We start from the raw sequence: 24,762 nt of genomic DNA on the forward strand, positions 1-24,762 counted from the left end.
TAAGATGCACAAAAGATAAACTAGCAAATTCAAAACGAAATAAAAATAATTAACAATAAGCAAGCACACTATCATTCGAATTAAAAGCACATAATTTCAAAACTCTTCATCATAAACACAAATGTTTTCGCAGGGTGCAAATAAAAACCTTACATTGATTTCATATTTTCCGAGAAACCGCAGGCTGCAGAATTGCACAAAACACCGACTGAAAGCAACAACACGAAAATTTGCGACGAGCCGAAGCAGGAATTTTTGAGGCAAAAAGGATTTAAGCTATGCGAACAACCGCGAAACAAAGATGGAAATGTGTCATAGCCCGTCCCGAACTTCTATTATCGATGATGTAAAATGATGGAATTGTCCTCGGACGTTAATTGATGTGTGTGAATTATTATTGGGTTAAATTGTTTTAGATTGGTGACCCAATTAGAACTAAGACTTTTCTTAGTTTTGATTGGTGACTTTTGGACCACACACACCCACCTTTTCTCTCTTTCCTTCTTGTGCTCTCTTTCTCTCAGACTCTCTCTCTCTTCCTTCTTCGTACGGACCAACCCAGAAACCGTCTCAAACCTTGTAGATCGAAGGTTATAAGATCACCATTGTGTTCGTGAGGACCATACGAGTTCAAATGTACCATTTTCAGGTAAGGAAACCTTCGATTTCACGTGGAAACCCTAGCTCCGATTTTGTCACTGTTCATGCATACGTGAAATCTTGTGTTTCAGGGAATTTGAAGCTTATATGAAGCTTAAGGAGGTCCTCACGAGTCTCGGGGTACTTCGTTGGAAGACGTCGGAGGGCTGAGATCGACGTATATTTAGGTAAGCTGAACTATCGAGCTTTCTCGAGGAAAACCTAGTAGATTTTAAGCCTTGAAACTTATATAACGTGATTCTACATGTTATTAGCTTGATTTTGGTACCAATTTTATGGAAAATGGTGAAGTAATGAAAGAGAATAAGCGATTTAAAGTTTTACCCAGAAACCAGCGAAGTCACCGGCCACCGGCGACTTGCCGGAGAAGAAAGGAGCATATTCCGTTAAGTTGACGGAATATGCTAACGCCGTCAGTCATCTTTAACAGTTACCGTTGGGTTTTAACGGAATATTCCATGGAATATTCCTAATGACAATTAGAGAATCCGTTAGGATTCCTTGCGCATGGCCGCGCGTATTGCCGTGCACTCGCTGGCGCGTGGCCGCCCATGAGAGGTTAGAAAAATATTCTAAAAATTTTGGAATGATCCTAAGGTTGTGTAGGTCATTGTGGTATATTCAAATACCAAAATTGAGTATTGTATGAGAAATTATTAGCTAGTTTTGCCTTTGTGCTTTAAATAACGTTTTTTAGTTAATTTGCATATAGGTGAGACTTATCCCGAGGACGAGCGTGATCAAGGGCGACTCGGGGGGCTATGACCCTTCGACATACCAGTGAGTGGGCTTTTAGTTTTCAGCATATATTTATATACTTGATATTTTCCCAGAAATATGTGTTTAAATGAAAGTATGCCGTAAATGCCATGCATATAAGTATAATTCGTTTATGAATTGGTATATGATGCTTTATATATATATATATATAAATGTGGTGTTGTGGACGCTTAGGTAAGCTCAGGTGAGTTATGTTTGGTTATGTGAATTGGCAATGATGTGATATGTGATTGAATAATGTTGAGCTCATAAGACTGCACCTAGGGTGATTCTGATTTAGCCAGAGTTATGGCACATGCCTGTTTATTATGTCACCTCCCGCACCATATGCTCATATTGGATCCAATTTAGGTGTACAGTCTTGTCGCATAGACCATCTTAGGTGGTTCCGACTCGTAGGTGACTAGTGATTTATCGCCAAACTATTATGTGAGAGCAGTATTGAGCATAATTATATTACACCCATTATTGTCATACAGACCTTTTCCTTTGGTTTCTACTCTTGTGCAGTATGTTGCCGAATAGGTCATTGTAGTGACTCCGACTAGATTGATGTTGAGCTATGAATTCAGCCGTACAGACTACCACAGGGGTTCCGGCTAACATGTTATATTTATATGAAATTATTCTTACCTGAATTGCTTACTCTGTTATATCTTGGCATGTCATACATATATATATGATTATGTGAAGCATGATTTGAATTGTTATAATTTCATATATATTTATGTATATGCATATATCTTGATTCTGGGAAAAATTATACATGTTTTATAGCGAGGGGTTAGATATGTTGATAAATGAAATGGTTTTGTAAAACATTTGTTTTTGCCCACTCACGCTTTCTGTTTTGCGCCTCTCCAGGTTTTAGGTAAGTTTGCAGTTGCTGGGTGCGAGGACTTCGGCGGTTCTGACATATCTAAATAATTGTAGGACATCTTATGGTACTGTATAATTAGTACTTGTCCTACTGGACTGCACCTAGACTTTTTATGCTCTGATTAGGAGTGTTTACTTTTGTATCTTACTCCTAACACTTCCTGTTTAGTAGTGCACTCTAGTAGTTTCGGTTTTTAATTATTCATATAATTCTTATCTTCATTGCTTCCGCACTGTACACATGGCTACGTCACCCTCACGTGATGGCCATTATGCCTTGATCTCGGTCGAGGTGTGTCAAAATGAGAGGAAACAAAACGGGTGAAAGCGACAGTGAAACAAAGTTGAAAATGAGAGGAAACAAAACAGAACAAAATAAAACCCTAACAAAGTACCACACGATGACCAACACGTGGGCCTGACAAAATTGTGCTGCAGCTGTAGCAAAAACAAATACAGAAAAAAAAAACAAAAAGTGAAACGAAGTCCAATTTCGTCAAAGACAACCAAACAAAGGGCACTGGTGTAATTGATGACGGACATGTGGAGTAAAAAAGCGTAATAGCCTTTTCACTGTAGAAAAACGAAAAAGCATGGATGGATGAAAGACACGTACAATCAAAAGGACAACAGTAAAGAAAAAAAAGGAAAGAGCATTGAAGCACCCAAAGAAATCGAAACCGGAGAGGATGAACGTGTGGCCTCGGAGGGCAAGGAAGTCATTTTACTGTGGAAAAGATGGCAAAAAAGTGGCTTAACAAACTAATTGAGGGGCATTTTGGTCCGCACACTGCCTTAGAACAGTAACAGATGTTTGGGTTTTAGTATATCTAAAATTAGCTCATTAAAGTTTGAATTCGGATTGGTTTTAGCTTGTGTTTGGCTCGTGAAACAACCAAACCAAACCAAACGAAGCTTAATCCGGCTCAAATAAGAAACAAACCAAGTTACTAGTATGTTCGGTTCATAAAGTGTGTGAGAAACTCATTATTCAACTTGATAGATTTGGAATCTATTTCATTTCAAATCACGATGCTTTGGTCCAAGATTCTGAATTACATCAATGAGCATTCTCCTTCAATTGTGAAGGTTAAAGATTCCTTGTTTTTCATTCACTTGCCTCTACGATTAGGTTGCTTAACTCCAACAAAGTTGTAAACATCCTCTCATACCGGATCGTCTTTAGCATAATGTAACATTAAGAAACTAACCACAAGACAACTGGGGTGCCTTAGGTTCAAGGACTAGTTTGCATTACTGCAACAATCGAGTTCTAATTGACATGAGTATGTATCAAGTATACATACATAAGATCTCGAGTTATTCGCGTTTAGTATACTGCATCTTTATTAAGTACCTACACACTTGTCTTAATGACCCATGATGATAACTTGAGACTAACCATGCATTCCATCCTACAACAGTGTAGACATAGGGTGTACCAATCTTACTAGATTATAATATGTCCACTCAAATAATTCAACGACCAGAAGCAATGTTTAGGATAAACACATATGAAGATGGTCTCTTTAACATTATTTCATAAGTTACCTTGTAAGAGTATATAATCGTTATAATTGGACTCACTAACGAGATTACATTGGTAATCTACCTATAGTGATCTTGCCCAATAATTAGATTATGGACTAATCCCTGTATTACCTTAAGCAATCAATTAATCTTGATTGCTTTGAGGTCATACATCCAACCAAAACATCATTTCAACTTGCACTCTTATTGCCACCTGGCTACCGCCTAGTGAATTTTAAAGCATTGCTTACCATCGATTATTAAAAATCACATATTTAAGTTACACATCATAATAAGAGTCGTTAGATCGAATAATCTATTTGGATGTAATGGCTCTTGTTTTGCAGTGGAACTTAGATGTGTAATTTTGATGTGCACGGGAGAACGGGCAATGCTGGGGAAACTAAATTTGTAAACAAAGTTTGCAAACTAAATGATGTGTTACCAATAAGAATGAGCACGTTTATGAACGTTTAAGTAATAAACCAATCATCAACAAATTTAGTCTTATTAGCATTACCCTTAAAGAAAACTCGAATAAAATATAAAGAAAATGAAATAAAGGAAAGAAAGTTCAAGGAAGAAGGCTCTACACCAAGGTGGAGGCCAAAGAGACAAAAAGGCAAAGGCAAAGGCAAGGGAGAAAAGCCAAAGTAAGAGACGGAGTTACCAAACACACACAAGTATCTTAGCAGCCAAGTCATATCCTAAATTGCTAAAAGGAATTTGCCCAAATTGAAATTTGTGATTGAATTGTATAAAAAGGAATGTTAAGCACCGCCAGCTCCAACGCTTTCCTGTCTTTAATTTTGCTTTTGAATCTCATCATCTTCTCTGTGTTCGCTATGGCCGACGAATCTGCTCCCAAATCCGTCGCTGCTTCTTCTTCCGAAACGGCGGTCCACATCGTTTACACCGAACGCCCTCTTGAAAATGAGGAGCCTGAGTCCTATCACATCCGAACCCTAGCCTCCGTCCTCGGCAGGTCTCTCTCTCCCTCCTTTATCTACTGTTTGTTTCCTGGGAAAACCAAAGAAAAATGAATTTTGTGAATTTGTGTGAATTTGTGGATTGTGATATGCATACATACATATATACATACAGTGAGGAGGCTGCGAAGGAGGCTCTGGTATACAGTTACAAGACGGCTGCCAGTGGATTCTCCGCTAAGCTCACTCCTCAGCAGGTCGACCAAATTTCAAGTTAGTCCTCTCTCTCTCCCCTTCTTTCTAGTGTTGGTGATGAGTATTCTTCCGGTTTTCTCAGCAAATGTTATTTATTTATCCGATCCCTTATACTCCTCTTTGACATGGTTAATATGAATGTTTCAAGCTAAGTGAGTCGATTTTTAAAGGTGATCTTTTAATTCACGGTAGCGTATCGATCTTTCTATTGGGGAATCGGTTGTGTAGTGATTGATAGGTTGGCCTCTGCGGGTTTGTTTCAGCTTTGTTTTGGACCCCCAACCGCATCTGTTTCAACAATTGTGGGTATTCTTTGCTTGCTTATTGTTATCACTTTCTGGCATGTTCAGAATGCTTGGGACTAATTTGGTATAGGAGAATGGATGGAAAACCCTCTAAATTCAAGGCATATTGAAGGTAGAGGAGAATTTTTAGGGGATTAGACATGAAGAAAACTTCTTCCTTCTGATCCTACCATTTTGGGGACGATTGGAATGAATAAATTTTCTTCTTGAGTAATCCCTTGGCTACCTTTAAGTTGGTCGCTATTTTTTCATTTCTTCCTTCATACCTTGAAAGAATATCTTATCCATTCCAATTCAATCCTCTATACCAAACAAGGCCTTAAAGTTTCAGTTTTGCTCACACTACTGGGTCCTTATTCCACGTGGACTTTAACCCTATGTTTAGATCAAAGTCCCAAGGAACATTGACTAAATTGTTAAAAATGCACAACAAGAACACTACTAGTGAACTAGTCAAACACCACAAAGCTACTACTAAAACACTAAAAATGCGCTACAAAGACACTTAACATGGGGCTTTCAAAATGACACCTTTCATGGAGTCATTTGACCAATCTCTCAATGTATTGATTGTATCTAGTCATCTTTAAGTCCCTCTAATTTTTGTAGCGCATTCCTAACAAATTTAGCCTAAGTTCCATGAAACTTCAAAGTCCCTCACACACTCCAAAGTTTCACTCCTGTGAAATTCATAATATGCTAAATTTGGCAATGCCCAAACATGAGGAAAATAAAATAAATAAAACCTCAAATGATGTTTTTACTGTTTGTCATTGGTTAGATAATCTCTATAATCCTCTTATCCTGTTGTTGATTCAGAGTCTTTGTGGTTCTAACTTCTAAATGATTTAAAGTTAGCTGATGTCATTTTTATACGTTATCTTTATAAAAGAAGTTTTATACTACTATTGTTGCCCCCACAAGTATCCAATTGGTAAAAAACCTACTGTTTCCTTGTTGATTCACATTATAAGTGTTTACTTTTGCTTAACTTAGGCTGTACAATGCTTCTTGCTCATGCTCAGTACTGATGGCTGGCAGTGTATCCCTTTTCTCCTTGTTGTTGTTGTTTTTGTTGTGTATTATTACCATTAAACACATCACAAATGTTGCATAGGCTTTCATATGGTAAAGGAATTACCAGTGTCATGGCATTTTGTTTATGTCTCTAGGCTGGCATTGATATGAATTCGCATTTCACATTTTAGGTCAAATTTGGTATTTCATCTATTTACTACGGCAGATGACGAATGTATATGAGTAATTTGTTGATTGATGCTAGGAAAACTTTAAGGCATGTGCATTGCGAAAGTGAGTTGAAGTCGTTTCTCCTTCAAAAAATAAACAGAAAACAAAAGAGAAAAAACCTTTTTTTTTTTTTTTGAACAAACGATATTATCTACACTAAAGAGGTAATGAAGTGGGCTAAGTCTCACAATGGGTTAGCAGTAATGTGGTTCAAATTCGCCTTTGGAGAGAATCGACCCTAAGACCAATCACTTATAAGTGAAGAGGAAAACCATTGTAGACAAAGCCATTTGTCAATTATGCACAGTTTCAGGCATTTTACTGATTATTGAGTTACATCAATAGATCTTTTATGCAAGTTATGAGTCCGGTAAACTAGGGAGTTTCGGATGATTAGAAATAAATACTCATTGTTTTGTTGTCTACTCGATATTGGCAGAGCTACCTGGGGTCCTTCAGGTTGTACCAAGCAGGACACTCCAGCTACATTCAGGACCGGGAAAGCTGCAGTAGAGGAACTGAACTCCATACATAAGAACATGTTTTAAACTCAAGTATCCGCCTTGGTGTATAAAACAATAAACTTGTTTACTCTTGGCATGCCGTGAATCTTTGCGTAATAAGGTTCATAATAAAAGTTTAAGATTGCCGTACTTATGTAACCTTGATACGTTGTATATATAGTTTCCGTAGATTACTTAATTCCCAGTTAAGTTGCAGAGGTAGTAATTTGAGCGTACGTCTAGTTCCTTGGGGAAATATAAGATGGATGACTATGCTTATGTTCCACAGATGATTTGTAAGGGTGCAGTGCGGATTACAAACATCAGGCCCTGGCTCTAAGTTTTTATTTTAATTTGATAAGGCTTTGGGTCAATCAGCGTTGGGGCCCTTGGGGGCACTGGCACGGTAGGATTCAGATGAAGTGATGGAAAAATATAAAAGTAGACGAAAAGCAGCTGTGGTATTGTGTTATTGAACTGGACGCCAGGTGTAGCAGGTCCATCTAAGTTGCTCTCAATTTATTCGGAAGAGGTTTAGCCTAGGTGATGACGTCATTATTCAACACCAAGATGCCAATGTGTCATTATTCAATGGAAAGAAGCTCAACCAAACCCTAACCCAACATTTCTAATTCGGGTTTGGGTTGAGTTCGGATTTATGCGAGTTTATTCAGGTTCAGGTTTAAATTGAGTTCAAGCTTACTCGGTTTTTAGGTATGCTCATATGAAGGTCAATCTTGTAAAACATTATTGTATAAGATAAATTTCAAATTTTGAACCAAATAATATCAAAATGATTTAAAATTCAATTTTACACATCATCATCCATACAAAAGATAAATTAAGTAGCGTGTCGTCATTGTAAAGTTTCAACTATGTAAAGTTGAAATTAAGTTATAAGACAATACCAAATTTGTAATCAAAAGAAATGTAAAAGCAACACTATCATTCATTGTTCAAATGAAAATCAAACAACAAACTTCAAGTATAGCCCTCCCAACTTGTACCTAGCTTATATATTATGGAGTGGGAAGGGTAATATGTGCATGAGCAATTCGGTCTAGAAACCAGGTTGGGTTTGGTTGACATTGGTGGGTAGAGCATCACCTCAACCCAATAATAATCGGGTTGAGGTTGGGTTTGGAAGAGTTTTTACTTTATTTTAATCGGCCCGATCGAGTAAGAAATCAGGTTGGACATGGATGAATTTGGGCTGACCCAACCCAAGTTGCACCCCTACTTGGCATGCAACACTGTTTAATAAAAAATTGAATGAAGGTAAAAATTGGCAAACTGGCTCAAGAATTAGTTGAGGAGTACATTGATAATTTCGTGATAGTTTAGAACGTAAACAACAATTACTCCTTTTTCATTTACTCAAAAGAAAGTGTAATTTTATTGGTATTACTGTGTAGTGACACTCCTCCTCACTTGTAAATGGAAGATTCGACTTAAAGCTTGTGTACTTAATATAAATAGGTTAAAGAAGAAATCAGAGAACTTAGAAATAGGGGAAGTAAGGAAAAAGAATCATGTCAATTGGCCCCCAAGTTGATCTGAATCATAAAGTTTAGGTACTCGATTATTTCAGGTGAATGTTACACTTTTCCGATTTCGTGTTAGTTGTGGAGACAAATTGTTGTTCAAAACATATTGACAAGAAAACTTACAAAAAAAAGATAACATAGAAAGAACAATTGACTATCCAGAGGTTTCAGAGAAAAAGAAAAATGAGTTCTGAATATAGTTCTCGATTACCTGTTTCCTTCAACGACTATTGATATGGAAGATCCATTAGTCATCTACTAGGCTAGGGTTACGCACGCCGACGAGTGCAGTAGTCCTGCTGGTGGACGAGTGTTCCTTTGGGGGATGCCTGATAAGTGGCAATGAAGGTTGGGATCTGATAATAAACTCGGGTACGTAAGAGGTAGTCTTAAAACATGAAGTTAGGTAGGAAAGCATGTGATCTTATTTGGGTCTCTAAGGAGCCTCCATGCATGCTCGTGTGCTTTGGGGCAAATATGTGGTAGGGTAGTCGACCAATACTTCTAAAAGGGAAATGGTGATCCCATGTCAAATTATCAGAGAGATGGCCCGAAAGTCCACTTCTAACAACATCAATATTGTTTCCAACTTGGTAATTATCATGTACACAATTCATCAGGTGAAAAACCTCGGTATTAGTTGGAGTGGAGTTATGATACTTAAACTCTTCTTTTCTGATAAATTCAACGGATGTGGGATATTTCAACACACTCCGTCACGTGGGACCCATTTAGTGGGTCACATGTGGGGGATCTACACATCGGCAACCATATAGAGTCAATGGGACTTACCCTACAAACAGGGCCAAGGGACCCACCATCATCGTGCGGGCCCAAGGGTACCCACCATCATCGTGCGGGCCCAAGGGGACCCACCTATCATGTGGCAATACGGGTTCGCTCTCTGACTCTGATACCATGTGAAATTATTAGAGTGATCGGCCAAAGGCCCTCTTCCAACAACATTGATATTGTCTTCAACTTGGTAACAAGGTCGGCCCAGGAAATTTATAAAATTTGGTCCAATAACAAATAAGTTTAACTAGAATTGGTGGTTTTGTTGTTTGAAATTAATGAGGAGGTCTTGGATTCAAAACATCATGTGTACTTATTTACTTTCCAATTTTTACAAATTTCTTTTCATAATTGTATAAATTTATAAAATTGGCTAAAATGATCAAGAAGTTTAATTGGAAGCAATGATTTTTGTTTAAAATTAACGAGAGGTCCTAAGTTTGAAATGCCAATATGTTATGTGCATGTTTATTCTTTTCATTTTTCACAAATTTTTGTTTGGTTGTTAATTTATATTTAATTACTAGCTAGTAGCTATGTGGGTTGTTATTTTTAAACATGCGTTTCAATTCAAGTCTAATTTTTAACAAAGAGTAATGCGTTAACCAAATTCGCAAATCATATGACGTGGCATCAAAATGTTTAATTTAGTGCCTATTCATTACTTATACATATCAATTAAAGACTTGAAAACATCATTATTTTTTTTAGTCCCATATTGACAAGGTTAGTAAATAGGAAAAAATATCTCACGATTTATACAAAAACACTATAAAAGTTCAGATGGAAAACAAAACCCATCATCTATCTACTTGTAAGTTCGGAGTTTTTTGGTTTCCTTCTCTTGATACAAAAATTAGTTTCTCCGTATTTCTAAATTATTAAATTTAAAGTATTTTTCTAAATATAATATCGATGTATTGCATGTGAAAACAAATAATTTTCTTATATCGATATCTTTCTTGTTGTGTTCCTTTAACGTGGGGACCAATGATGCGGACTTGCAAACTACAGCCATGGCTGTCTATTCTTTCACAACCGCACACTGAACAATGACCACGGTTGTCCTCCTTCCACAAATCAAATCAATGCTGTGACCCCAACATTTCATGACCTATAGGTTATTATATATATGAGAACTTTAACAAATTTTTTTTAGTATTGTTCATTTTAACTAAAAATCATATTTTTACACTAAAAAGTCAATCATGGTACTATTCACTTTACCCTTTATTTTATCATTATCGTTAAAATTCAAAATTTTTAAGCTCTTTTAATTAATTTTCCTTATTATATATAGATGGCCTCATATGTTTTGGGGTAGTGGTGGGTCCGGAGGTGATATGAAAATTGGTGGGTTTCAACTTTCAAGTGATGTAGGGAGGGTTGGTCATGAGGTATTTGTAGTGATTTGAGGAATGGAGATATTAATGGATGGTTCAGATGGTGAGGCAAGAAAAGGAAAAAGTGCCCTTAAGGAAGGTGACATCTCGACTAGAGAGCGTCTTATGGGTTTCAAGGTTTGTAATCCTTTTGATCAATGGGGTAACCTATGAAAGGGCATTTGTGTTGGCGGGATGAATGGATGTGGCATAAGCGAGACAACCAAAAACTCGCATGTAGTGGTAGGAAGGTGGCTTTTTGTAGACGACTTCAAAAGGAGATTGCTTGTGGTGTAAGGGTGTAGGGATATGATTTATAAGCTAAGCGGCGGTAAGAACACATTCCCCCAAAATTGAAGTGGTAGATTGGATTGAAAACAGAGGGCTCTTGCTACCTCAAGAAGATGGTGATGTTTTATTTTTACAACACCATTTTGTTGTGGTGTGTAGATACCTGTGCGTTGGTAAACGACACGCGAGCAGCAAAGAAATCCCACATGAAAAATAATTTTCCCATTATCGACTCGTATTTGTTGGACTTTTGTTTGGAATTGTGTTTCAACATAAGTGAAAAAAATCCAACTAAATCGAAAAAATCAACTTTTGTTTGGCAAAGAAATCCCGCATGGAAAATAATTCTCCCATTATTTTGTGTTTCATGTTTATAACACATAAGAAAAACCCAACTAAATAAAAAAAATCATTAACGATGGATAAGAAAAAATAGTAAGCCTCAATAAGAGAGGGATGTTTCTTAGGGTCCTACATGTCACAATGCAAAAGGAAAAAATAACTCGACATTGAAATAGAACTAGTACCAAGAGGTTGGCGAGTTTGTTTCGCTAACAGACAAACTTCACAAATTTGATCCGAATCAAAAGAACAATTTAAAAATGTGCTAGCTAATATTTCAAGACGGGCAGAAGAAGGGTGACCTAATCATCGGTGCCAAAGTTCGGGTGAGGTGGTGAAGAGATGGCAGACAAAATTTAAGGAATGGGCAGTGGTTGTGGAGCAAAAAATAATCACGAAAATTCTGAATATGATATATGGACTTTTTCCCAAAGAAGAAAAGAATACCCTTATTATATGGCAGGAGACGCAAATGTTCCCACGTGTAGTTCATCCCTGGAGACTTGAGCAACTACCTACGACACCATCAAGCTCCTTTGCTCGTGGCATGAAAAAGTGAAAGGTATTAAATGTTAGGAATGTCGGTACTAAAAGATAGAGAATGCACAAGGTAAAGTAGAAGATAGACACCAAGAATTTATGTGGTTTGGCAATTTATGCCTATGTCCAGGAAACAAGGATCAATCTTCACTATATGAAAAAGGTCAGTACAACAAGAGTAGTCTTACCAAGCCAAAGACAAGGCTTGATGGATACAAGAAAGTATGACACACACTTTCTATCACTCTAAACTTCACTCACAATGTGTAGTGGAACACTCTCACTCTCATTCTTGGAGTGGAACTCTAGCTTTGGACTTGATCCTTTGCTATTCACACTTGGTTCTTAATTGGTTACTTCACTACAACATCACACCCATATTTATAGGTGAGGGTTTGTCATTCTACTAGTTTCTAGTGTATTTTTCAAACCTCTAGCATAGATAATTCTAGACTAGCCACAAAATTGTAGCTTCTAGATCTTTCCATTTGCAACCAAGGAAGCTAGTACTCTCTAGCTTCTTCCATCAACTTAATAACATGCTAGAATTGTCTAGCATGCTCCAGCCACCTCACTTGCGTACTAGAATAATCTAGAACATTAATCATGGGCTGGACCATATACCAACAATCTCCCCCTCTAGTCCATGAGGGAGGAATTCCGATCATGACTCCAAGTTACCTGGAGTCCATCCCAGCAGCCTTAATGCAGAATTCCAACTTTGATTTTGTGACTACCTTTGTCAACATGTCTGAAGAATTATTATCGGTATGAATCTTCTTCAGCTGTAGCAACTTGTTCTCGATAGCATCTTTAATCCAGTGATAACGAATATCAATGTGCTTATTGCGTGAATGATATGTAGTGTTCTTGCTTAAATCCAGAGCACTCTGACTATCACAATAAACGCCATAATCACTTTGCTTCAAACCCAACTCTTGGAGAAACCGCTTCAGCCACAACAACTCCTTGCATGTTTATGTAGCGGCTATGTATTCAACCTTGGTTGTGGACAAAGCAACACATTTTTGCAACTTGGATTGCCAAGACACGGCTTCCCCTGCAAAAGTAAACAAGTACCCAGACGTAGATTTTCTACCATCCAGGTCACCTACAATGTCAGCATTTGTAAATCCTTCCAAGATTGGTTTGAAATCACCAAAGCACAAGCACATCTTAGAAGTCCCATTCAAATATCTGAGAATCCACTTAACAACTTCCTAGTGGTCTTTCCCTGGATTAGATAGAAACTTGCTCACCACACCTACTGCATGAGCAATATCTGGCCGTGTGCACACTATTGCATACATGATACTTCTTACTGCTAAAGAGTAGGGAACAACTACCATTTTCTCCTTTTCTTCATATGTTTTTGGACACGAATCTTTGCTCAACTTGATATGATTGGCTAAAGGTGAGCTTACAGATTTGGCTGCTTTCATGTTGAACCTTTCAAGCACCCGTTCAACATACTTTTCTTGTGATAGCCACAACTTTTTGGATTTTCTGTCACGAATTATCTCCATGCTCAAAATCTGCTTGGCTGGCCTTAAGTCCTTCATGTCAAAGGACTTAGATAACTCTTCTTTGAACCTTTTAATCATAGAAGCATCTTGACAGACAATCAACATGTCATCAACATAAAGCAATAAAATGATGAATTTACCTCTAGAAAATTGTTTGATATAGACACAAGAGTCAGCATGAGTTCTCTTGTACCCATTACTCACCATGAATGAGTTGAATTTCTTATTCCACTGTCTCGGAGCCTGCTTAAGACCATATAAGCTTTTCTTGAGATTGTAAAACAAAGTTTCTTTACCTTTGACTTCAAAGCCTTTGGGTTGCTCCATATATATCTCCTCTTCTAAATTGCTGTGGAGAAATGCAGTTTTAACGTCTAACTGCTCAAGCTCAAGATCCATGCTTGTTGCCATACCAAGGATAACTTGAATGGAAGTCATCTTCACCACCGGTGAGAAAATCTCATCAAAGTCAACTTCTTTCTTTTGACCAAAACCTTTGATAACCAAACGAGCCTTGTACCTTGTCATGTTGTCGTCCCTTTTCAATTTGAACACCCACTTGTTTTTTAATGCTTTTCTGCCCTTTGGAAGCTCCACCAGCTCATAGGTATCATTCTTTAATAAGGAATCCATCTCTGACTCCATTACCTTTATCCATCTGTCACTATCGTTATGAGCTCTGGCCTCCTTATAAGTTTCGGGCTCTTCATAATTAGTTAACATGATATACTCTTATGAAGAATACTTGGTAGACGGTCTTCGACTTCTGCTGGATCTTCTGACTTGATCTTCATTCCTTTGGGGGGCTGGAGGCTCCCCCTGATTGGGTTCTCCTTGAATCTGCTTTTCTTAACTAGGCTCCCCTTGATCAACAATCTCATGGTCTGGCACATCATGATCATGCTCCTCCTGATCAGCATTATCTGGTTCTGCAGGAAATTCATTGGCAGCTGCTTTAGGGATGTCATCGTGACTTTCTTCATCTGAAGTTAATGGATCAACTCCTTTGATTGCGCTATTTGATTGTGCCTCTTTATCCGAATCCCCAATTGTTTGGTCTTCATAGAAGATCATATCTCTGCTTCTGATAAACTTCTTCTGGTATGGGTCTCATAATCTGTAACCAAAATCATCACTGCCATAACCAAGAAAGATGCACGGTGTAGCTTTGTAGTCTAACTTCGATCTTTGCTCTTTGGGCACATGCACAAAAGCTTTGCAACCAAACACCTTCAGATAAGAGTAAGACACATCATTACCAGTTCATACTCTTTCTGGAACATCAAGACCTAATGGTACTGATGGAGATTGATTGATCAAATAGCAAGCTGTCCTTACAGCTTCACCCCAGAACTGCTTAGATAACTTTGCAGTCCTCAGCATGCACCTGACTTTCTCCATGATGGTTCGGTTTATTCTTTCAGCAACACTATTATGTTGTGGAGTTCCAGGAACTGTCTTCTCATGGTGTATGCCATGTTTCACACAATACTCTCTAAATTAGTGAGATGTGTACTCGTCGCCGTTGTCGCTACGAAGGCACTTGAGAGATTTCCCAGTTTCCCTCTCCACCATGGCATGGAACTCCTAGAATGTCTGAAACACCTGGTCTTTGGATTTTAACAAAAACACCCAGACCTTTCGTGAAGCATTATCAATATAAGTAACAAAATATTTATTTCTTCCAAGTGACTCAACTTCCATGGGACCACACACATCCGAATAAATAAGATCTAACAAATTTCCTTTCTTTGTAGATGGAACAGAAAAACTAATTCTTCTTTGTTTTCTGAATAAACAGTGCTCACAAGAGTTTAACGACATACCTTTGGCAAAGGGAATGTGAGACTTTTTGCCAAAACTTGTAGGCCTTTCTCGCTCATATGGCCTAGGCTCTTATGCCACAAGTCTAGAGATGAGTCCTCCACAGCATTCAACTCACCTTTCAAAACTTTGGCATTTGACCGGTACAATGTACAACAAAGTCGTGCTCTTACTACCATCATTAAGCCTTTTGTAAGCTTCAATTTTCCGTCGCCAATATGGTGATAATAACCTTGTCGATCAAGGGTACCGATGGATATCAAATTGAGATGTATATCAGGAATATGTCTCACATCTTTCAACATCAACTGGCAGCCGAGATTAGTTCTTAGGCAAATATCACCAATTCCAAGAATTTTGGAATAGCTTTCATTCCCCATCTTCACTATGCCAAATTCACCTTCTTTGTATGTACTAAAGAACTCCCGTTTGGACGTAGCATGGAAGGAAGCTCCATTGTCAAAGATTCATTCAATGTCTCTGTCAGAGTTGCCCCTATGCAGACATTCACCAACAGACAATATTTTTGGTACATCACCACATATGATAGTGGTGGTATTGCCAGTATCATCTTTCTTCTGATTGTTTCCTTCCCTTTGCTTTCTCTTCCAAACTCGACAATTTTTCTTCATATGGCCTTCTTTGCCACAATGGTGGCATGCAACCTTGAACCTTGACTTGGATCGGCTAGGACTCTTGCCATGACCTCTAGGCCCTCTACTCTTGCTTCTTCCGCGGTTCTCTGTGACAAATACTTGGCTGCTATCTATACCAGAAGTCTTTCTCCTTGTTTCTTCATTGAGCATGCTGTTTTTAACATTATCAAAAGTAAGAACACCATTAGAAGCAGAGTTACTTATACTCACCACAAAGGTCTCCTAACTTTCTGGCAAAGGTCCAAGTAACAAGAGCGCTTATAGCTTGTCCTCGATCGTCATTTTCATAGTAGCCAACTGGTTGATGATATTCTGGAAATTGTTCAAGTGTTCTGCTACACTTAAACCATCCTTGTACTTCACATTTGATGAGCTCTTTGATCAAGAAGGCTTTCTTGGCTAAGGTCATTTTCTCAAACAAGGACTCAAGCTTCATCTAAAACTCGCGGGCATTGGTTTCATTAAACACATGGCGAAAAACACTATCATCCACCCATTGTCTAATTGTGCTAATTGCCTTGCGATTCATCTTCTTCCACTTGGCATCGGACATGCTATCAGGCTTATCGGCATCTCCTTCAATTGGCTCATGCAGATCCTTGCAATAGAGAATGTCCTCCATCCTTGGCTTCCAAGTTACCCAATTGGAGTTAGTGAGTTTGATCATAATGCCACTTCCTTCCATCTCGTAGTACGAGCCAACGAGGCTCTGATACCACTTGTTAGGAATGTCGGTACTACAAGATAGAGAATGCACAAGGTAAAGTAGAAGATGGATACCAAGAATTTATGCCTACGTCCACGAAACAATGATCAATCTTCACTATATGAAAAAGGTCAGTACAACAAGAGTAGTCTTACCAAGCCAAAGACAAGGCTTGATGGATACAAGAAAGTATGACACACATTTTCTATCACTCTAAACTTCACTCACAATGTGTAGTGGAACACTCTTACTCTTACTCTTAGAGTGGAACTCTAGCTTTGGACTTGATCCTTTGCTACTCACACTTGGTTCTTAATTGGTTACTTCACTACAACATCACACCTATATTTATAGGTGAGAGTTTGGCATTCTACTAGTTTCTAGTGTATTTTTCAAACCTCTAGCATAGATAATTCTAGACTAGCCACAAAATTGTAGCTTCTAGATCTTTCCATTTGCAACCAAGGAAGCTAGTACTCTCTAGCTTCTTCCATCAACTTAATAACATGCTAGAATTGTGTAGCATGCTCTAGCCACCTCACTTGCTTACTAGAATAATCTAGAACATTGATCATGGGCTGGACCATATACCAACATTAAAGATAGGATTAATCACCAAATCCTATCTTTAATATATACCTGATTGAAGAACAACTCAAACAAATAAGGAATCTTCATCATAATCAATCAATGATACTTACATGATAATTCTAAGATATTATCTCCTAGTTAATATATTAGGCATTATTCCTTCCTCATCCATCATGTTGACTCACCTTGGCCACTCGAAACTGCCATGTGTAGGGCAAATCTGACACCCATGGCCGACGACCTCCTATAAATACCTCATCTCCACCATTTATTGGTAAACTTTACGCGAAGCATACAAGTCCTAAACTTCCAATATTTTCAGAGTTACTGGCTGGGGCATCAGAGATCCATTGGCCAAACCCCACCCCACCTCGTGGGAGGGGGGTAAGACTTTGGTTTTTTATCGATGGTGTTAATTGTTTTGTAGGTAAAAATTCATAAAGACTGAAGATGGTGGGTTCTTGCTACCACAGTGGTGGTGGAGATCAATGCAACGAGGTAGTAAAAGTCACCACGGCGCTTCCTAACATCAATTGCATTTGAACCCAAGTCTGAAAATACACAAAGAGGAAAAAAAGTGACGAAACAATTCAATCCATCTGTAATTTTACGAACGGATAAAGGATCGACTTTAAAATTAAGCACATACAAAAAATCTTTCAGTTATATTTGAGTTTAACGAAATATTGCCGTCGAAGTTTGGAGCCTTTTTCTTTTGCAGAAGCAACTAATCCTCACTGGCGCTAGGCCATGACGTCTGAACTTGATGCTCTTGCTGCCAACAACACCTAGACTCTCACCACTTTGCCCTTTGGCAAGACTCCGATTGATTGCAAATGGGTGTTCAAAATTAAACATTGAGTAGATGGTTCCATCAAAAGGTACAAAGCATGTCTTGTCGCCAAGGGTTTTACTCACACTGAAGTCATTGACTATCATGACACTTTCTCTCGAACTGCTAGGATGATCATCGTCCACTGCCTTATTGCCGTTGCTGCCAGTTAAAATTGGCATCTTCAACAACTTGACATCAACAATGCTTTCCATGGCAACTTAGATGAAGAAATTTAAATGTCCCTTCCTTCTGGTATTCGGCAACAGGGGGAGAATCTTGCATGTCGCCTCAACAAGTCGCTTTACGGTTAAAACAAGCTTAAAGGCAATGGTTCGCCAAATTCACCAAAGCCATTATTGTTGTTGGCTTCAACCAATCTAAGGCCGATTTTTCACTTTTCACTTGCAGTTCAGGAAAGTCTTTCACAGGCTTATTGCCATATGTTGACGATGTTGTAATTATGAGTAATGATGTTCATGCAATCAACTCTCTCAAAGATTTCCTTCATACCTATTTTCGCAGTAAAGATTTGGGAATTTGAAATATTTCGTGGGCATTGAAGTTTCTCTTTCCAAAAGTGGCATCTATATTTCATAGCGCACATATGCACTTGAAATACTCAAAAATCAAGGTTTTCTGGGAGCTAGACCAGTGGAGTTCCCAATGGAAGATGTCAAACTTTCAAAGAAAGACGAATTGCTCAAGGATCTTGCCAAAGATCAATGTTTGGCAGGCTGACTAATTTATCTCACTATCACTCGTTCGGATATCACTTATTTCGTACATGTTTTTAGTCGTTTTATGCATGAGCCATGACAACCTCACATGGATCTGCTAATAAACTAAAAGGAAAACTAATGAAAATGGCTTGAAAACTTTGAGTTTTAATGATAAGGACAAAATAAAGGGTAAAGTGAATAGTACCAGGATTGACTTTTTAGTGTAAAAATATGGTTTTTCGTTAAAGTGAACAGTACCGGGCGCTTCGTTAAAGTTTCCTAAACTAAATTTGGTTGCTTTTTGTGATTTGAATTGGGCTGGTTGTCCTATGACTAGTCGTTGAACCACTGGTTATTGTATGTGTGCGTGTGTTTTTTTTGGGGTAATGTTTTCATCTTTCGGTGCACAAAGAGACAGAAGACCGTTTCCTTGTCCTCTGCTTCGATCGAGTATAAGGCAATGGCAGACACTTTGTTATGAGGTCACTTAATTGAGATTTTTATTGGAAGATTTACAGTTGCCTCATTCAAGAGTTTCACATTTATATTGTGGTAATCAAGCTGCTTTACATATAGTGGGGAATCCAGTTTTTAAAGAGAGGACACAACATAGTGAGATGGATTGCCATTTTATTCGAGACAAGATAATTGATGGCACGAATGCTACTCGACATATAGAGTCTTCGCAGCCGCAAATTGGGAGTTCTCTACCTTCACTCTCCAACTTGAGAGGGAGTGTTAAAAGCCTCTCCACTCTCCTACAAAAGTGGCTTGAACCAGCTTTCACAGAAATATGTTAAAGCAATTTCTATCCAACTTGAATGAGAGTGTTAATTAGGTTCGTTGAACAACTAGGCTCATTAAATTTTCTACATAGGTTTATTGACTCTTCTACATTAGGTTCATTATATAAAAGAGTAAACGATACGTATTTATATTTACTGTATATTATAGATTTGAGGATGAATGGAAGTTAAGTCGCGCCAAATACGTTTTCGTACAGTCGTATGTCAAGTTAATGGAGGAATTTTCTTCCTTTGTCGTATTTATGCATTGCTAACGTGGAGGGAACGTATGTGGGTTGAGGAGAGGAGAGAGAGAAGGCGCGCGCAACAAAGCTGAAGGTGAATACAGTTAGTTACACCACAAAACAAACAAATTTAACAAACAAACTCACATCCTCTCCCTCTCTCCAATCTTACTTCCCCACCAAGAAACAAAATATTAATATAAATAATAATAACAAATAACAATTGAGGGAGAGTGGTCGGATAGTGATCAACCATAATCCACAAACACACAAGGAGAGAGGTATAGAAACAAACAGAAATAACAGTTTGAAAGGCCAAGGAGAAGCATGGAAAACGATCGAATCACAAATCAAAAATAAAAAACTAGAAAAATCAGAAGAAATTCATCGTCATCGGAGAATCGAATCGAATCGAATCGAAAGAATGAAGAAAGGATCGCATTCAGTATTGCCGTACGAAACGCCGCGGCTGAGAGACCATTACCTGATGGGCAAGAAATTGGGCCAAGGACAATTCGGCACCACCTACCTCTGCACCCACAAGCCCACCGGCGCCCACTACGCCTGCAAGTCCATCCCCAAGCGCAAGCTCCTCTGCCAGGAGGACTACGACGACGTCTGGAGGGAGATTCAAATCATGCACCACCTCTCCGAGCACCCCAGCGTCGTCCAGATCAAGGGCACCTACGAGGACTCCGTCTTCGTGCACCTCGTCATGGAGCTCTGTGCCGGCGGCGAGCTGTTTGATAGGATCGTCAAGAAGGGGCATTACAGCGAGAGGGAGGCGGCCAAGCTCATCAAGACCATCGTTGGGGTGGTGGAGGGCTGCCACTCCCTCGGTGTCATGCACCGCGATCTCAAGCCGGAGAATTTCTTGTTCGACACGCCTTCGGATGATGCCACGCTCAAAGCCACCGATTTCGGCTTGTCCGTCTTCTATAAGCCAGGTTCAGCTTCCTTCCCTTCATTTCCAGATCAGATCCACTTTTACTTGTTCTTTCTTTTTATTAGAATTGGAATTGGAAATGTTGGTCTGCCATCAATTTTGAGAATGTTTCTGATTATTTCTTCAACTCATTAATTTTGCTGAATTAGATTTCTCGTGCCTTGTTGCGTACTCAATCTTTAGGGTTGCTTGATTTATACATCCATACTGTTATTGGTTATAGATTGTTTCTCTACTTAGTCTCGGATATGTTGAACAAACATAAACTCCGCTGCTCCGCCTACAAGGGAGAAGACAGCAGCTATTTCCCCGATATTGTATTTTTCTCTTTGCCATATTTGGAGGTTGCTAGATTTATTTAGAAATTTCTATCCTTTCAAGCCTGATTCTATATTGCATCGCTAGATTCAACAGTTTTATTGTCTTTTTGGTTGGAGATGGTTGGCTCATCTGTCATGGTATTGATACCATAAGAAGGTATCTACTTTTGATTCAGTATACCAATTAATTCAGTCATTCCCGTGAGCGAAATTACTCATCAATCTCTATGTCTAAGACAGTCCGTCTACATAAACACAATTTCGAATGTATTACTTTACCAGAATAATGCTTTTTCTTTTTCTTTTTGGTTTTCAAACCGGTATACAATTGATGCAATCACTATCCTGTATCAAATGCGGCTCTGCCTTGTGTTCTTCTCTTTCTCCCCGTTGAAGCTTGAATGGTGTTTTTATCGTGCGTAAAGATGGTTGGTTACGTGCTCTGCTCTACCTTTTCTTGTTCCAGGACAATATTTCTATGACATAGTTGGGAGTCCCTATTATGTTGCACCTGAGGTGTTGTCCAAGATTTATGGACCTGAAGTGGATGTATGGAGTGCTGGTGTGATACTTTACATCCTCTTAAGCGGGGTTCCTCCTTTTTGGGCAGGTAGTGATCCTCTACAGTTACAATCTCTTACACTCTGGACTATCACACCATTATCAGTGAGGCATACCTTATTATTACGTTTGATTGTTTTGCTATATCGTGAGTTGATTAATTTTTCAATATGTATCTGCAGAAACTGAATCAGGGATCTTCAGACAGATTTTACATGGCAAAATAGATTTTGAATCTGAGCCGTGGCCTAATATTTCAGAAAGTGCGAAAGATCTCATGTATAAGATGCTTGAGAGGCACCCGAAGAAAAGAATCTCTGCCCATGAAGTCCTATGTGAGTGGTTTAATACCTACTATACAATGCCAATTAAGTTTTATGTGATAGTTGCATAGATAAGGTTATATCCAAAATGCTAGCTGCATTGAACTCTAAAATGGATCGTTTCAGGTCACCCCTGGATTGTAGACGACAGAGTTGCCCCAGATAAACCACTAGATTCTGCGGTTCTGTCCCGCCTCAAGCAGTTCTCAGCAATGAATAAGCTTAAGAAGATGGCACTTCGTGTATGTCTTATAAATGTTTTACCATTATCATCTTTTTGTTGATCGATCATTCTAATTCATTTTACACAGCACCCTGGCAGTAGTTGGTAAATTCATTTATCATCCAATGTGAGAGTTACACTTCAATCTCTGTCAAGTCTATTTCTGAGATAACAAATAATTACATAACTTCAGCAACCAGTAGTTTTTAAAATGGAAGCAATATGATACATGATGGGACTTGGGAGTTAATTTCACCTTGAAAACGTTGGCTGTAACCAAGACACACAGTATTTATAGTTTCCAGATCGAAACTCTATTTAAACATTACATTCAACTTCCAACGGAGTTGAAAAATCTCTAGGATACCAAATTTTACTGCAGAATAATTCTTATGCAACCAATGGAATGTTTGTTTGTCAATGGTCAATAAATGTTCGTCTGCAGTGTACATTGTATTATATAACGGTCGGTCTGAGCAGAAATATCATTTTTGATTTATTCAAAACTTGTCACTTTCCTTATAATACACATGGCTTTATCACATATTTTTCGTATCAACTTCACAAGATGAGTGTATGCAGTGACTTGTGAGAGTAAAGGTTTTGAGACGTGAGAGTGAGGGAAGACCTCTCGTTTTCTGTTTAATTCTCTAACCACTATATATGCAACTTCTGGCCATAGTGAAGTAGGCAGACAACAACGATTTATATATGTCAATACAATTTATATATATAAACCAGTTATGGTTATGGTAAAGTTCTAACCAGAACTTCTGGAGTTTTCACTCAATTATCTCTGAAATTTCTGATGACAGCGATTTGTTTCTTCTTCTACTGTGACCACTTTTTTGTTTTGGTGATGGTGTAATGTGTATCACTGTGACATTCTTGTTTTCTTTGCGCAGGTGATAGCGGAAAGACTGTCAGAAGAAGAGATTGGAGGTTTAAAAGAGCTGTTCAAAATGATTGACACAGATAGTAGCGGGACAATAACATTTGAGGAACTTAAAGAAGGATTGAAAAAAGTGGGCTCGGAGCTAATGGAGTCTGAAATCAAGTCCCTTATGGAAGCAGTTAATAGATTGATCCCCATAAACTGTGGCTACATATTACTAAGTTTTAATATCCTTCCATTTAAGGTTTTAATAGATCTCCAACGCTATTAACACGAATGATCCTCACAAAATCATTTCTGCTTCGGCAATGTTGGCAGGCTGATATAGACAACAGCGGAACAATAGACTATGGCGAATTTCTTGCTGCTACCTTGCACTTAAACAAGATGGAAAGAGAGGAGAATTTGATTGCAGCCTTTTCCTTTTTTGACAAAGATGGTAGTGGATATATTACTGTCGACGAGCTTCAACAGGCTTGCAAGGAGTTTGGTCTAGGTGACGTTCATCTGGATGAAATTGTCAAAGAGATTGATGAAGACAATGTAAGCGTTTGGTTTCATGTTTATTTCGATGAGAAATAATATTATTGAAGTTTCGGAAGCCTAATTGCTTAAGTTTGGCAGGATGGGCGTATCGATTATGGGGAGTTTGCTGCAATGATGAGGAAGGGGGGTGATGGAGGAATTGGGAGGAGCAGAACCATGAGAAACAATTTGAACTTTAATTTGGGTGACGCTTTCGGAATAAAAGATCAGTCTACGTCTTCGTCTGCCGGAGAATGAGACAGTAACAGAGAAATGCAATTTCTTGTAAACATTCAATTTGTAAAAGGAACTAATGAATAGCTTACGTTTCTTAATCTTGTGCTGCCTGATTAATTCCAAGGGTTTTGCTTTATATGTATACAAAGTGGCCTTGTTAGAGCTTAATACGTGGTAATCTCATTACTAATTGTCTTTTGGAGAGAAAAATTTGGTTTGTTTTAGTTTTTTTCTCTTTAAAAAGGGGACAACTGGTGACAAGACACCATTATCCACCCCTTTTGGGGGCCGGGAAAACTCACAGAGACATTTCAGCATCTCATGGCCACAATGAACCTAATGTAGAAGAGTCAACAAACCTATGTATAGAATTTAATGAGCGTAATTTTTCAATGAACCTAATTAACACCCCCCTCAAGTTGCTTAAACAGCTTTGTGTGAAGGATGGCTCAAGCCGCTTTTGTAGGAGAATCATTAACATAGAATTCTAGGAAAGATTGCTCAAGCCACTTTTGTAGAAGAATCTTTTAACACTATTTTCTGAAGATTGATGTTTTGTGAAGTTTTTAAACCCAAAATGTTCTTTCATCATTTTTTTTTATTTTTTGGAACAATTGTTCTTTCATCTTTAAACGCTGTTATTTGAACCGCAGACGACCTTTCCAACAGAGGTGACTTGGGCAGGAGGTCAACAATGTCCGACAGTAAATAATTAGCCAACGATCCAAAGCAATCCTGGCAAGTACGTATGAGCAAACTCGTCCCACTGCTGTATACAAAAATTTCTCCAATCCCATTTGAATCACAATATCCTTAATATTTAATCATTTCAATTTCCACATATCATCCTCATTGCATT

The 24,762-nt window shown here is 38.3% G+C and overlaps 2 protein-coding genes across 2 annotated transcripts; both read left to right on the forward strand.

Annotated features, from left to right (window-relative positions):
- The first annotated feature begins 4,412 nt into the window (after nt 1–4,412).
- Nucleotides 4,413–7,239, forward strand: LOC103443877 (subtilisin-like protease SBT3.11). The gene is made up of 3 exons (XM_008382773.4): nt 4,413–4,834; nt 4,954–5,051; nt 7,026–7,239. Exons 1-3 carry the CDS (start codon nt 4,617–4,619, stop codon nt 7,097–7,099), a joined length of 390 nt encoding a protein of 129 aa, XP_008380995.1. The 5' UTR covers nt 4,413–4,616; the 3' UTR covers nt 7,100–7,239.
- Nucleotides 7,240–19,933: 12,694 nt separating this feature from the next.
- Nucleotides 19,934–24,071, forward strand: LOC103443876 (calcium-dependent protein kinase 4). Its single transcript, XM_008382772.4, has 7 exons — nt 19,934–20,820; nt 21,606–21,749; nt 21,883–22,035; nt 22,150–22,265; nt 23,152–23,319; nt 23,460–23,684; nt 23,766–24,071. The coding sequence occupies exons 1-7, from the start codon at nt 20,298–20,300 to the stop codon at nt 23,922–23,924; spliced, it is 1,488 nt and encodes a 495-aa protein (XP_008380994.3). The 5' UTR covers nt 19,934–20,297; the 3' UTR covers nt 23,925–24,071.
- The last annotated feature ends 691 nt before the right edge of the window (nt 24,072–24,762 follow it).

The sequence above is a fragment of the Malus domestica genome, chromosome 05, assembly GCF_042453785.1.
Source record: "Malus domestica chromosome 05, GDT2T_hap1".
In the NCBI taxonomy this organism is placed as follows: Eukaryota; Viridiplantae; Streptophyta; class Magnoliopsida; order Rosales; family Rosaceae; genus Malus; species Malus domestica.

Bases quoted from the DNA above. Each gene is read 5' to 3' on its own strand.
- LOC103443877 (XM_008382773.4), top strand. From the start codon at position 4,617: ATGTTAAGCACCGCCAGCTCCAACGCTTTCCTGTCTTTAATTTTGCTT. The intron at 4,835-4,953 runs GTCTCTCTCTCC...ATATACATACAG, and splicing joins CTAGCCTCCGTCCTCGGCAG to TGAGGAGGCTGCGAAGGAGG. The intron at 5,052-7,025 runs GTTAGTCCTCTC...CGATATTGGCAG, and splicing joins GCAGGTCGACCAAATTTCAA to AGCTACCTGGGGTCCTTCAG.
- LOC103443876 (XM_008382772.4), top strand. From the start codon at position 20,298: ATGAAGAAAGGATCGCATTCAGTATTGCCGTACGAAACGCCGCGGCTG. The intron at 22,266-23,151 runs GTATGTCTTATA...TTCTTTGCGCAG, and splicing joins TTAAGAAGATGGCACTTCGT to GTGATAGCGGAAAGACTGTC. The intron at 23,320-23,459 runs GTTAATAGATTG...CAATGTTGGCAG, and splicing joins TCAAGTCCCTTATGGAAGCA to GCTGATATAGACAACAGCGG.